Source organism: Pipistrellus hanaki (assembly GCF_964339955.1).
Source record: "Pipistrellus hanaki genome assembly, chromosome: 7".
NCBI classification, from domain to species: domain Eukaryota; kingdom Metazoa; phylum Chordata; class Mammalia; order Chiroptera; family Vespertilionidae; genus Pipistrellus; species Pipistrellus hanaki.
This window is the reverse complement of record NC_140509.1, coordinates 17,117,344-17,132,320: the sequence shown is the minus strand read 5'-3', so window position 1 is coordinate 17,132,320 and position 14,977 is coordinate 17,117,344. Positions and strand designations below refer to the sequence as shown.

The 14,977-nt window shown below is 36.6% G+C and overlaps 1 protein-coding gene across 1 annotated transcript; it reads left to right on the top strand.

Annotated features, from left to right (window-relative positions):
• Positions 1 to 1,148: 1,148 nt before the first annotated feature.
• Positions 1,149 to 14,504, top strand: LOC311625829 (cysteine-rich venom protein TEL1-like; the record flags this gene model as incomplete). The annotated part of the gene is made up of 8 exons (XM_084890469.1): positions 1,149 to 1,200; positions 2,357 to 2,415; positions 5,855 to 5,974; positions 8,676 to 8,766; positions 9,929 to 10,068; positions 10,937 to 11,037; positions 11,783 to 11,871; positions 14,362 to 14,504. 8 exons carry the CDS (start codon positions 1,149 to 1,151, stop codon positions 14,502 to 14,504), a joined length of 795 nt encoding a protein of 264 aa, XP_084746595.1.
• Positions 14,505 to 14,977: the final 473 nt, after the last annotated feature.

Genomic DNA, 14,977 nt, shown 5'->3' with positions numbered 1-14,977 from the left:
ATTTTATATACAGAGCACTAAGTTAGGTATGCAATTTTACCTATATGTTCTCAAAAATTCTAGTTTAGCACTTCTTAGTTGGGATTCAGGAATCTGTGTTTTAACAACTCCACCAGGTGATTCTCATCATGAGAGAAGTTTGGGAAACACTGCTTTATACTTATAACTTATTTCCTAAGCCCATTCCTTCTACACATTACTACCTGTGATTTACCCAATAAAAGTTCTCTTATAGTTGGAGTCTTAGCTCTGAATTCTTTCCTAGCCAGAACTGAAGAACCAAGGTCCAGTCTGACCCCAGTGCAGACACCAGGTGCCATTCCCGCCACTTATAACACTTCTACATTCACTTCTTTATATTCTCCATAGTATCTTGCTTTGTCCAGTGTTATTAGCAAATTGATGGAAAAAATTAGCAAAATATAATGATAACAGTCATTAAGTGCTTATACCCTTGCAAGCACTGGGTGTTTTAAATGAATTAAGTTATTTAATAATAATTTCAACGTTTCATGGTTATTAATATTACCCATTTTACAAATGAGGAAATTGAGGCTCAAAGAGGATGCTTAAGTTTTCTCAGTGGGTGGTGAAGCTGGGCTATGAACAAGGGCGGCTAGCTCTAAAGCCCACCCCCTAAAACAGTATGTGGCTACTTTTCCACTCAGAAAGCATGAGGAATTAACAGTCATTAGAACAAATTTATTATTTTGTAAGGCTATTTGTTTTCCTTTTGATATATTTAGGAGATATTTTACTAAATTATGACACCATACTTCTAAAAATTATTTGAACATTTTTTTATATTGTGGCATTTAATAATGAAAATTAGGTGAATTAATTTTTTTGTTAGCTAAATCTCCTATTAGAGAGTATAACTAATTTTAATAATGGAAGATAGTGTTGGATGTTGAAATATGTATTATATAATTCTTAGACTACATAAAGGCAATTTACCGAAAGCTAATTATGAGCGATTCCACGGAAGGCTATTGAGAACAAAAACACAAATCACTACCTAGCTAAATAGTGTTACACTCTCCAAACATTGTAGTAAAGCTTAATCCTTCCCTAACCCATCATTACCAACATTACTCAACTAATTATAGAGAATAGCAATCAACTTAGTTCCTCTGTAGAATTAAACGATGGGCTTATTTAATACTGAAGCAGGTGATAAGATCTTTGAGGACGTTTTCAGTAAAACATATTTCAGTCCTGCATAATTTAGAGTAACCATTCAGGAAAGAGGAGTGATCTGTGTTCCTATATATACTGCCATGCTCAAGATCAAAATATGCTCATCTCCCAACGGACTTAGGAACATCTTATCCCTCCCTTCTGCTTATCTCAGGTAAAACGCTTGCTGCATTATTTAATTTTATTATCAACTTTACCACCAGTAAATGGGAGTGTATTAATTATTAGGCTTTATTTAAAAGACTTTCCTAGCGTTGCCTGGGTCTAATGCACCAAATAAACCAAATGATGGCTCAATATTCTGTTTATAGTGGGCATACCACTTTGTAATGAGGTTGTAGATAAACTGGAGTACATTCAGGACAAAACCTAGGGTGCTCAGGATACTCAAAAGCTTATGGTAAATAAATTGAATTAGGCAGGCTGCCCAATTTTGCAGACAGCAGCCCTAATGGGGCAGTGGTGGACAACTTTCATAGTTGATAGTTGGTCATAGAGAAGATGTAGAACAAGATTTAATAGAAGCAAAAGGTATTTAAAAAATAAACTTTTAATATAAAAGGGAATTATTATAAAAGTAACACTTGGCAATTGTTTAAGAATCATAATAATGATAGGAGAAAATTATAGGAATTACAGGTAAAATTGTAACTACACATCCATCACTCTTTAGAGGTATTTACTATTATTACTTTGGTGTATAACCTTGCACATCTGTGACTTACCTTTTCAGTGATGCATTAAAGGTTATGACCCAGAGAAAAAATTAAAAGCACCCACACAGTATTTTAAACTAACTTCCTTGCAATTGGAGACACTCATCAGTGATATGGATAATTACAGATTGAAGTTTTACTCTTTTCCTTTGGTTAGGTCTCAAATTCTTGTCTTTCTAAAGTATTTAGAAATATTGCTGTTATGTTCCTGGTTTCCAGTCTAGGAATGGGTAACACAAGAATAAAGCCTACATTTGCAGGTAAAGGATGACACTGATTTTTATTCCACATGACCAAAAAAATTTATTCTTATGGAAAATTTCAACCTATAGAAAGCTAGACTCATCCATTCCATAAAATTATCCTCATGCTTTTTCATAAAGTAAGCTATTTTATGTACTCATAAATCTCATAAATGCTTCATTTTTTTTTTTCCTCAGAGACAATGATGCTGGTGGGCATTTGTTTCATGGTACTGCTGCAACATGTGGCCAGCATGGTAAGAGTTTCACTTGTAAGATATATTTTAAACTCTATTAAGAGGAGTATCTTACCCATAGTTCATGGCGAATGTGACATTAACAACATTGCTATCTCCTGAGGTGGGGACAAAAACCTCGGTTCTCACTCATGTGTATTTTTACAGAAATCGGTAATTTTTTTTTACTCATTAACACTACTGAGCAATAAGACAGTGGGCCAGCAATTAAGGAATTCATTTGTATCATGAGTAGCTTGTTCAGTAGAAGGGTTCAAAAACTGCTTGGAGATTTAGTTTCTAGACACTCAAAAATATATTTGATAATACAATGTCCTAAACAAATATGAAACTATCATTTTTGGCTTCCTAAGGTTAGCTTAACACATTTTAATTTCATCTAATTCATCAGCCACTTATTTAGTGTCTGCTATACGAGACTTGTTGCCAGATGCTGGGAATAGTGCAATAAATTAGATTAACATAGGACTGCCCACATAACACCTCAGAGGAGTAGAGCAGTGTTTCCCAACCTTCTCTCATGATGAGAATCACCTGGTGGAGTTGTTAAAACACAGATTCCTGAATCCCAACTAAGAAGTGCTAAACTAGAATTTTTGGGAACATATAGGTAAAATTGCATACCTAACTTAGTGCTCTGTATATAACATCTGTGTTAGAGCACTAGTTAAGTATACAATTTTACCTATATGTTCCCAAAAATTCTAGTTTAGCACTTCTTAGTTGGGATTCAGGAATCTGTGTTTTAACAACTCCACCAGGTGATTCTCATCATGAGAGAAGGTTGGGAAACACTGGAGTAGAGGATTAATGAGTCAACAGGTAACTTGAAAAATATGATAGATGCACAGTGAAGGTTAAAATGGGGTTCTGAAGAATGTTATTATTGAACATTTGCTATTTAAAAAAAATTCTAAGTATTTTGTCTTTGTCATCTCATTTAGTCCTTGTGGTAATATAATTAGAAGGATTTAGACCAATAATGAGAGAAGATAGAGGTGGAGAAGGGAAAATATTTGAGGAGAAGGCTGCATCTAGTTGAAGTGCAACAGATAAGAGAGCATGGGAATTTGGGCATAAGCCAGTTTGGAGTATGAAGAGGTAAGAGACAATATATATATATATATATATATATATATATATATATATATATATATATATATATTTTTTATGCAGTTACAAGTGATGCCATAAGGGATAAGGCTGGAGTAGTAAGAGCAGGCCCAGGTCCCATTGGCCTTAGAAGAAATTTTAAGTGCAATCAGGGAGTGTCTGAATAGAGGGTGATAAAAAGATTTGCATTTCAGAAAGATCACTCCATCACATGGCAGGGGGCAAGACTGCAGGCAGAGAGACTAGTTGGGAACTTGTTCAGTAATGTAGGTGACAAACTATGATTGTGGCCTCTACTTAGTTCTGAGAATGAGGATCTAATTCCAAAACACGGTGTGGCTACTTTTCCAATCTATGTTAGAAGCCACGGGATTTAGACATAGGTTAGACATGGAATGTGTGGAGAAGGTGGCAATATCTGGTCTGTATCGCTGGGAGATTGGCGATGCCATCCACTGGAATGGGAAGCACCTGATGATAAGCAGGCTCTGAGAGAAGCCAAGGATGAATTATATAAGCCTTGGACTGATGAGAGGGCACAGTCCTCTCTTGGCCATATGCAAGTCACAGCTTGGAGGGCAGAACCATCCCAGCACAATTATAGCCAACAGTTCTAGGTGTAAGCTTGAACATATGGTCTGAACACATGGACCCACATGCCTAAGTGATACAGGCAGCAAGTAAACAAAGTTTTATCAGGTGCATGTAATTGAGTAGGATTGAAACCCCTGAGAATGTTGTAAACACCTTGACCACGCCCTTACTTTGCCTTGTGGTATCTGCTACAAAATAAAGACTCGGTTTGTGGGCGTAGGCACTGCTAGGTCCGCATCAGGGAAGCAGCGTCCCACCGAGTCCTAGCTTTCCTTCTCTTCTCTGTCTTTTCTTAATTTTTTCATTGCCCTCACTTGGGTTTATCCTTAGCCGTGCTGGCACGGCACAAGGTGTGCCCAAATAGGGCCTGAGTTCAGGGGAACTACAATTGTTAGGTGAAAGGAGGCTCCAGTAAGGTGCATGCAGAAAGAAAAAGTAGAAAAATAAAAATAAAAGCTGAAAGCAAAAGTAAGGTGAGGAGCCAAGGTTTGTTTTGTTCTATTGGAACTTTCTGATACTAATAGCTCAATATAAAACATGGGACAATGCTATTATAGCATTTTTAAATTTCTTAAGGAAAAAATAAGAAAATAGAAAATAAGATACAGATAAAGTGGAAAACTAGAAGTAGAAGATAGTACAGGTAAAATGTTGGTAATTTGCGCATAGGCACTGGACCTCATGGAGTTTTTCGGGTTCAGTTAAGGTGTGGAATTTATGAGGGTTGCAACCCAGGGATGTTTGGGCAGGGGCAGCCAAATCTACCCATAGTTTACAGGTAGAAAGTAAGCGGTAGAAAGTAAGAGTGTGGTCAAGATGTTTACAACATTCTCATGGGTTTCTATCCTACCCAATTACATGCAACATGCACCTGATCAAACTTTGTTCCTTGCAACACACACACACACACACACACACACACACACACACACACACACACACACATATATATATATATATATATATATATATATATATATATATATATATATATAATCACTTAGGCATGTGGGGCAACGTGTTCGGACCAAAGGTTCAAGCTTACAACTACAGCTGTTGGCTATAATTGTGAGGGCTCTTCCCGCCAAGCTGGGACTTGCATATGGCAATGAGAGGACTGTGCCCTCTCATCAGTCCAAGGCTTAAACCTGTCTAAACACTATAGCCGTGTTCCACAAAGCAGGTCTTATGGATCAGATTAATCTATTGTTAAAGCCAAAAAAAAAATGTTGATATTCAAAAGGACACTTTCAAGTTCCCACAAAAATTCTATGACTTAGACTACCAAAGCATGGTCCCTGAGAACCTGTTGGCCCCACCTAATCTTCCTGAATCAAAAACTCTGAGGAGTGGCCATAGCTGGTTTGGCTCTCAGCCTAAAGGGTCCCAGGTTTGATTCCAATCAAGGGCACATGCCTGGGTTGTGGGCTTAATCCCCAATGGGGGCTTGCAGGAGGACGCTGACCGATTATTTCCTCTCATTATTAAAATTCCTATCCCTTTCTCCATCTCCCTTCCTCTCTGAAATCAATAAAAATATATTTTTTAAAAAACAACAACAACTCTGCAGGGTGGAGCTCAACCATCAGCCCTCTGGGTGAGTTTGATGGTAAAATTGAAGAACACAAAACTCAACATTTTTTTTAACTTCCATGTTGAAATAAATCAGTTGTTTTCTTATCTTGATTTTCAATATTGTAACATTGTTCTTACTTTTTGCTTCATTTTAAAGTCAAATACTTCAGTTTTATCTTTATTGACTCAACTTCCATCAATCCAAATGGAGATTATTAATAAGCACAATGACCTTAGAAGGATGGCAAGTCCCAGTGCCAGCAACATGCTTAAAATGGTAAGTCCTGTCTGGTTGATAGATTGTTATCAATTAGCATCTAACCACTTAACAATGAATATTAAACTATGACATATATGTAAAATACTCTGACCTCTTTATTTCCCTAGGAAAGTTATCATAATGGTTGGTAGTTAACACTGCATTTGAATTGGAAAACATATTGACTCTTTCAATATAGGATGAAAGTATAATTAATGGGCAGTGAAAGAAACCTTGTAAATTATATTACTTGAGTAATTAGATGCTAAACAACAAATGAAAACTAAACTATATAATAAAATATGCTGTATAGGTCTAAAATTATATTCTGTCTGTTATTGGTGGGTTACCCTCTGTGTCCCACCCATTACCGGTGGAAAGGGAATTCTTGTGATGTCACGAGAAAAGGAATTTTCTGAGAACCCTACAGGAAAATGAGTGATATTTACTTGCATGGAATTAAGCCCCTGGGTTTCCAAGGTCCCATTTCCCTTCATCTCACCATGGAAAAGTCCAGCCTTGTCTTTTTTTTTTTTTTTTTAATATATTTTATGGATTTTATACAGAGAGGAATTGAGAGGGATAGAGAGTTAGAAACGTAGATGAGAGAGAAACATCGACCAGCTGCCTCTTGCACACCCCGCACTGGGGATGTGCCTGCAACCAAGGTCCATGCCCTTGACCGGAATCGAACCCGGGACCTTTCAGTCCGCAGGCTGATGCTCTATCCACTGAGCCAAACTGGTTTCGGCTCCAGCTTTGTCTTTATCAGAGCTAGAATTTAAGCCACTGCCTAGAGTTTCTGTCCCATACTAAAGCACAGTTCAATGCAGTCTAGCATCTGGCTAATCAGCTTGTGTTCCCAGCTGTGGTCCATTGCCTGTGGGGTTCGTATGGCCATGGGCCAGGCAGCTGCTAAATCTATTTAGCTTTTGGGGTGCACAGGTGAGTGATGGTCAAGGAGCAAGAGAAAACAAGGGAGCAAGAGCACAAGGGCAAACAAGCAAGAGGAAAAAGAAAAAGAGAAGTATTTGTCTGGGGATTATAATCAGGAGGTTAACCAATCAACCCTTCAGGATTTCACATGTTTGCAGTGTCTCTGTCTTTTTAGCTAATTATCTTTTCCCCAAGTATCTTCCCTACATCACCCCAACTTCACTGCTTCTTTCCCCCAGTGATTTGCAGGGAATGGATGCTGGCTCCCTGGGGAGTGTAAAGTTGAAGCTTCCTGGTTAAGCTGCCCAGTTGACCTTGCCCATGATGTCTGACCTTCCCTTTGCTTTCTTCCTACTATTAATATTAATAAGCTAGTTAAGAGGGTAACATTGCTCTCCAGCTGTGGTCAGGTCATATGTTATAGAATGTGTATGGGTTTCAGCAATACACTAGTTAAGGGAAGTAGTTACAGAAGGTGTTGATTAGCATGGTGGGGAGCCTGGGCACTGAAAGGTGAGGCCATCTGAGATATTTAGACTAAATACTATCCCAGGAGAATAGGATCACTGACTCTAGGCTAATTACTTAATCTGAAGGAGCCTCAGTTTTCTTGGCTACAAGTAGAAATGGTCATTAAACTTTGCTAACCTTTCTGTGCATCAGTATAGAAATGCTTTTGTAAATAAAATGTCATTAACATATGAGATGTTCAGTAAAAAAGTATTTACTGCTTCTCTTCCCTATTCAAGTATTTAAAGTGCTATCATATGGTGAATTAAATTTGTTCTGAATTTCCTCAAAGACCTGAGCTAGAATTAACAAATCATAGGTATTTGTACATTCTACTGTATATACCTCAAGAGATTTTAAAAAAAAAAAGTCTATTTGGCAATTAGCTGTCTTATGAGGTATTGAACATATACTTCCATTACAGACAAAATGTATATTTTTTGGAAGAGAGTCCTATAATAAATGAGAAATAGAATCCATTATCTTTCTGGTTCATGCCATTTCTGAACTCTATGAAAGTTGTTGCTAAATCTAGGCTATGGGGAGGAATGTTTCTAATAACCCATATGTTTAGCTTTATTTCTGAGGAAGTGTGCTGTGCCCAATGTACAGGACAAATACCTCCTGACCATATTAGCTAACTGGCATTGCCTTCTCAAAGATACAGACTGTCTGCTTCTATTCTGAACACCTCTTCATCTTAGATTGGAATCCCCCCCACCTTTCTATAAAGTAATGTATAGCAATTTTGGTTTAACTTATCTGAATTATGACAATACTCAATTCCTATTTGGATTTATTTTCCTATATCTTTCCTTTATGAGATAAGAGTAGACATTTATTTTTCCATATGTTTTGTCCTTTACACTGTTATATTTTATTTAGTACAGCACAAACTTATTAATGCTTGCTATAGCATCTGGCAATATATTAATGCATATGAAGACTGGGACAAAGGCCACAGACATTTTGAAGAAAACAGCATATACTTAGTTCCCATTTCTAATTAAATATCCAAAGCCCCACGCTGTGCTTGTCCACCTAATTGGGTTTAAAATATTTTCCCTAAAATATTAATCTGTGATCCCATATAGTAAGATGCTTCCTTGTAATTAAATGATTAAGCAAGAGATGTATCTTTAGGTAGAACAATGAGAAATACTAGAAAACAATCCATCATATAGGCATTTGTTTTCAATGTGATCGTATACATAATGATTGTCTCATGAAAACATCAGATTTTTATTTTCAAATGTTTGTCTTTTATATCAAGACATGGAATGACGTAGTTGCGAGGAATGCTGCAAAGTGGGCAAACAGGTGTGCCTTGGCTCACAGTCCGCCATCGGAACGACGGATCGACTGTAAGTCACCCTTCCCCAATCAATAAAAAACAATAATTAAGTTAAAATCCACCGAAGTGGTGAGCTATGGCAGCTTGGAAATGGTGATGTAGATTTTGTCTGTTGGTTTTAATGTCATGACCTCTTCTCTCACACACAAACCTTGCTTCCTTTTGCTTCCTTTCTTGTATTCCTTTGTTTTCTTCTTTTTTTTAGCTCTTGCCCTAAAATCTCATTACGCCTGCTATTCCAAGAAAAAAAGAAGAAGAAAGAAAAATGACTAAGTTAGAGATTCAAGGCAAAAACTATGGGGGAAGGAGGAAGAGACAACAAAAACATTGTTTTAAATGTGTGTGTGTGTGTGTGTGTGTTTAACTTGAGTTTATTTAGATACTCATCATTCTTATTTAGTCACATGCCAATTTATTTCTGAAACCCTCTCACTTACTACATTGTAGTCAAAGTTACCAGGCCACAAATTCCTGGTGAAAAGAATTATTTCTTTTAATATAACTTTTCAGGGCATAAGTGTAAATGATGTTAATGAAGAATTAACTCTCTTCCTTACTTCTGAGGTCTGTTTGCTTCACTCTGCAAGCCCACCATACCCAAACCTGTCTTATACCTTTTTGCTAAAATCTGATGGGCCTCCTCATCACCACTCTTGCATTCATGGCTTCGATTTCATTTTCCCACGGATATACCATCTTATGTCTGCTGTCTGCTTCCCAGGTGCTCCTCTTAATTCTCTAGCTAAAGAGCAGAAGGTCAAAATCATGTCCCCTATATGCATACGCTGAAGGCATAAAAGATAATAATATATACTCATTGTTTATTAATTCATTTACTAGTGTTGCCAAATGGTATCTGTGACTGTATTAACCCACACAATCAGCTTAAAAATAAATCATTATTTATACATTTTTAAAAAGCTATTCATATGAGTGTGTGGTGGGGGGGAAACATGGGAAGGAGTGATTCCAATCCATTGAACTGAGCTTTGGAAATTGAAATTAGATTTCTCCAATCAGTCAGTGAAAGGTTTGGAAGGTGATATTGATCACAAAACTAAATAGTTTTCAATGAGAATTATTTGAAACTACCTGTTTAACTATTGTTTTCAATAAGAATTATTTGAAACTACCTGTTTAACTATTGTTTCATTGTCTTTTCTAAATTTTAGTCACTGGCTGTGGAGAGAATTTATTCATGTCCAGTAATCCCAAATCATGGTCATATGTAATCCAATCTCTTTACGATGAAGCTAAAGATTTCAAATATGGACTTGGAGGTACCCTCAAAAAAACTGGCCATTACACCCAGGTAAAAATAAAATGACAAAAGTTTACTGTTTTTTGTCCACTGCCCTTCCAGAATTATTTTTCTGCGCAGTTAATTCAGGAGATGCTAAGCATACATCTTAGCTATGCAACCTATATGTGAGTGTAAAAGTTGCCGTACTTTATAAAATATGTGCTACTCATTAACATACATAAACGTCAACCCATTATCTCTTGGGGATACCCACCAACTTCATCTGCTTATTGTGATCATTGGACTTTTTAAATGATAGCTCTGAGAATAAAGTGATGAATGACCTTAATTATATTGAAGCAACACTTTGAACAAGTCTCAAGCTATTTTCTCATGATGAAACACTGAAAAGAAAAATAATAAAAATATTAACTCATATGTGCAAGTTATTTTTAGTCTTTAAATAAGTATTTTTGTATTATATATATCCGGCCACTAAGATTATCTGCGGGCGCGCGCGCACACACATACACACACACACACACACAAACACACACGCACAAACATGCACACACCAAGATCAATAAAGTTTCTCTTTTTTTTCCTGCAAAAATCAAATTGTTCTTAGGTGACTATCCCCTTATTGCCCAGCATCCCATTGTCCATATATTTATGAATTAGAGTGTGATTTGCTATTATAACAAAGGTATCATGAATATATAAAGCTTGTTTGATATTAAATGAAGCCCCATAGCTGCAAGAGATATTTTTAAAGAATAATCATCAAGCTTATAAATTTTAAAAATCTGAAGCCAAATTTTTCAGTTTTTTAAATTTCCTTCATTGATAGCATCTAATAAGCAATTAAGAAACAACCCATACAATGTGAGTAGCATGGATTTAATTAAAATGACTATTTTAAACTTTTCTCTTACAGCTCGTTTGGGCCACTTCTCACCAAGTTGGCTGTGCATTAGCCCACTGTCCTCACAGCAGCAGCAACCTTCATTATTTCTATGTTTGCCATTATTGCCCTGCGTAAGTACAACCCAAAGGGCCACTTTTGGCATTCAGTAGGTGAAATGGCCTGCACCTTGAGCTATAATCCAAACCCCTTTCATCAATCTGAGGTTGTAAGGTAGCTTCATGGAGAGCTTTGTGAGTAGTTTTGAAGAAAGGAGAAAATTGGAAAAGACTGGAAAAGCCAAGCAGTGAATTCTTAAGGATGAAAAAACCATGGGGATAATGGTGGAAAAGTGCAGAAAGAATGGGCTCTGTGGTCCACAAGGTTCAAAACAAATATTGGCTCTGTCACTTACTAGTTGTGTGACCTTAAGTTCATCAATAACCTAAGCACTTGGAACTCTTTCTTCCTTATCTATGAAGAGACAATAGCAATATATTTCTTGCAGTGTTTTTCTGAGGATTAGACATAACAAGCTATTTTAAGTGCTTAACATAGCTCAGGCCACCTATTAGAATCTCAATGAAATAAAAATTCATCTAGTAAAGAAGTAAAAAAATCCTCTGAGATGGCAGATCCAAAAATTCTTGCTACAAACCTGGTCTACTGTGAAGATGGTGGAACCCCATCTCCTTTTTTTTCTGCATATATTTAAATCCTACCAATTTACCTTGAAATTGTCTTTGTGGACCCAACCTTCATTCATAAATCTCTGCCTTTGCTGACATGAGACTATTGCTATGTATTCTACTCCCATGGCACAATCCTATATTTCTTCATGTTGTCACTGATTCTGTCCTTCAACTATTCTATCACCAGTGGAAACGTGCTCAATACTATCAGAACCCCATACAAAAGAGGAAGACCATGTGGAGACTGCCCTCATCATTGTGATAATGGGCTTTGCAGTAAGTACCATTCATTCTGCATCTTTATGTGGTGATGTCTACATGGGCATGGCCTTGCTGAGTATAAAAGTCTCAGAATCTGCCTTGGGATATGAATGACCTCATTCTGTTACTATGTACCTTGTTGGAACATGGTAGTGAAATTTATTTGATTTCATGAAGTTCTGGATGTGTGAACTCTCTATCTGCTACATCAAGTATATTAAGCAATTTAACATTATTAACTCCGTGTGTGTGGTGATTTTGAGTAATAGAATATATAAAGAACAATTGGATTTTCCCTAAGATAATATAGTTTTTGATAACTAATACTTGAATCCAAGAAGTAGCATTTAATTTATTTTTTAATTTCATTTTAGCCAATTCCTGCATGAAGGTGGATAAGATAACGAATTGTGACTATATGGTCAGAAAAGTAGGGTGTGATGCACAAGACATGAAAGAAAAATGCCAGGCCACCTGTGGATGCCCTTCTGCAATAAAATAAAACACATTCTAAGGCTGATTCTTTATCTCAAGCGCAAAGTGACTCCACATAAAAACAACTGTAAAAATGTCATTGTCTTTTTCTAAATGATCAAACAAATTTTTAAAAAGTCTTCTATTGACTATTCCTCTTTTGTCCATTCAATTTGATGATATCTGAATAAAGAAAACCAGGTAACAAAAACTGTGAACTATAAATTAAAAATGCAATGCTGAATCTATTAAATTCTTTAGTCATAATTGGTAACATGTGCTAAAAGTTTTTGTGCAAATTATGAATAAATGTACTCAAAGCTTTTAAAACAAACTCTTTCCTTCACTAAGGCATTATGCAATCCATTGATGGGCATATTCACTTGTATCCTTGAAGAACTCTGTTTTGGTGGTGGACAAAGATGACAGGGGAAGATGCCGATCCCAATGATAATTTAAAATACATACATATCTAAGTCTGTTGTCAGCAACATGAAAGAATCTGCTGAAGTGATAGTTCACAAACACTTACCCAGTCACTAGACCTAAATTAATTCATGTATTTGGCTACCCCAGTTGAAGGGGAGGCCATGGCCATTTCCCTAGAGAAAGTACCCATCATAATAGCAATGCCATCATAACACATTCCATGAACCTTTTGTTAAGCCTTCACTCAAAAGAACCTGGGCTATCTATCAAGGTAACTGACAGGGTGGAAAAAGGTTTTTGTGGTTTATTAGGTCTGGACTTAAAACTAATGCTGATCTCCAAAGACTTCAAATACCACCACAGCACATAGATCAGAATAAATCTTAGAAAGGTCAAGACAATAAAGTCCTGGCCCAAGTGCATCTCAGAGTAGCAGCAGTAGGACTGCAGACTGACCCCATGGGTAATTCTCCAGTTCCAAAAGATGGAGTAAAAAACAATACACTTAGCCTGGCCAGTGTGGCTCAATGGTTGAGCATCAGGTCCTGCTTTCAATTTCCAGTCAGGGCACAGGCCCGGCTTGTGGGTTCGGTCCCCAGTGGGGTGCATGCACGAGGCAGCCAATTGGTGTTTTACTCTTATCAAGGTTTCTCTATCCCTGTTATTTCCTCTCCCTCTAAAAAAATTAAATAAAAACATATTTTTTTAAAAAAATCAATACACTTATAAAGTATCAAATTCACTACATTGTTTTTCTGACCCAAAGATTAAGGGCTATCATGGTAGCAAGGGCCAAGTGAAAGTCCATGAAACTAGCAAGATAAGCCAAAAAGAAATGTAAGTGACTGGCGTACCACAGACATTTATGTTACAATCAATACAAAATTCATTGGTGGTAATTGTGACCTCATCCCTATTTAACTTGTCTATTTAGCTAATGTAAAGGCTAAATGGCTTATGGATAATAACTGTAGACCAGCGAGCAATCCTCAACCTTTTTCATCTCATGGCACACATAAACCAATTACTAAAATTCTGCAGAACACCAAAAAATATTTTTTCCCCCAATTCTACAAAGAATAGGTAGGCTTTTGATTCATTCACATTGGATGGCTACTATTACATTGGTTATCATCATTTTTTTATTTGACCATCTAAGGAGAAAGTGGTTAGTGGCTCTGACTAAATAGGTACTGCATGTTTTAAAAATTCTTGCAACATACTGGTTGAAAATCGCTATTGCAGTGGACTATTGCAAACTTTACCACACAGTGGTACCACTCACAATGGTGATTCTATATGTCAAGTCTTTATTACAGAAAATCAACAGGTTCCCTGGCACCAGAAATACAGCTATCATCTTCTTATAGTTGCTCTTATTCTATTACGATCAGCAAAGATAATCATACACAGTCTCCCTCTATATAACAAGGCAAATAATGCATACTATACCTTAGTACATAGTATACCTATGCTATTCATACACTCTACCAATAGTGCTTCTATAAGATTCACAAGCCATCTTATTTAGTGCCACAGTACTGCTGTTTTTAATAGCTCTGGCAAAAAGATAAGGTTGTGTGTATATTGTGTATATTTCAGAGACCAATATAATGAGCACCCATGTGTTTACCTGCCAGCTCATGAAACAAAACATTGTGAAGTTGAAATTCACTGTAACCACCAGACCCCTTACTCTTCCTGACTGTATCTTGAATTTGCTGCTTCTCACACCCATGACTTAGTCACTACATAGTCTTCCCATATGTGTATCCTATATGTGTATTAAGTATTGTTTTTCATATTTTTAAATTTTATGTAAATGCTGCCAATGCTGTACATACCATCTACAGCTTGTCTTTTTATCTCAATACTAGAGGCCTGGTGCCGACTGGGGCCTTCCTTCGTTCCACACCGCTCCCAGGTGGTCGGTATACGTCATAGCAAGCGATCAAACTCCCGGTCTCCCAATCAAACTCCTGAGGGGACAATTTGCATATTAGCCTTTTATATATAAATAGATTGCTTGGGAGATTTATTTATTTTTATTCTATCTAGTTGTTCACACTCATTTTTACTTTTGTATAAACATGTAATTGTGTTCTCCAACACTAGATATCCATCCTCTTTTTCATGTACACTTAAATTATCTTCAGTTTTTTACCCTGGCATATAAGTTTACACTGAACATTTTTACACATGTTCTTGTAAACATGCT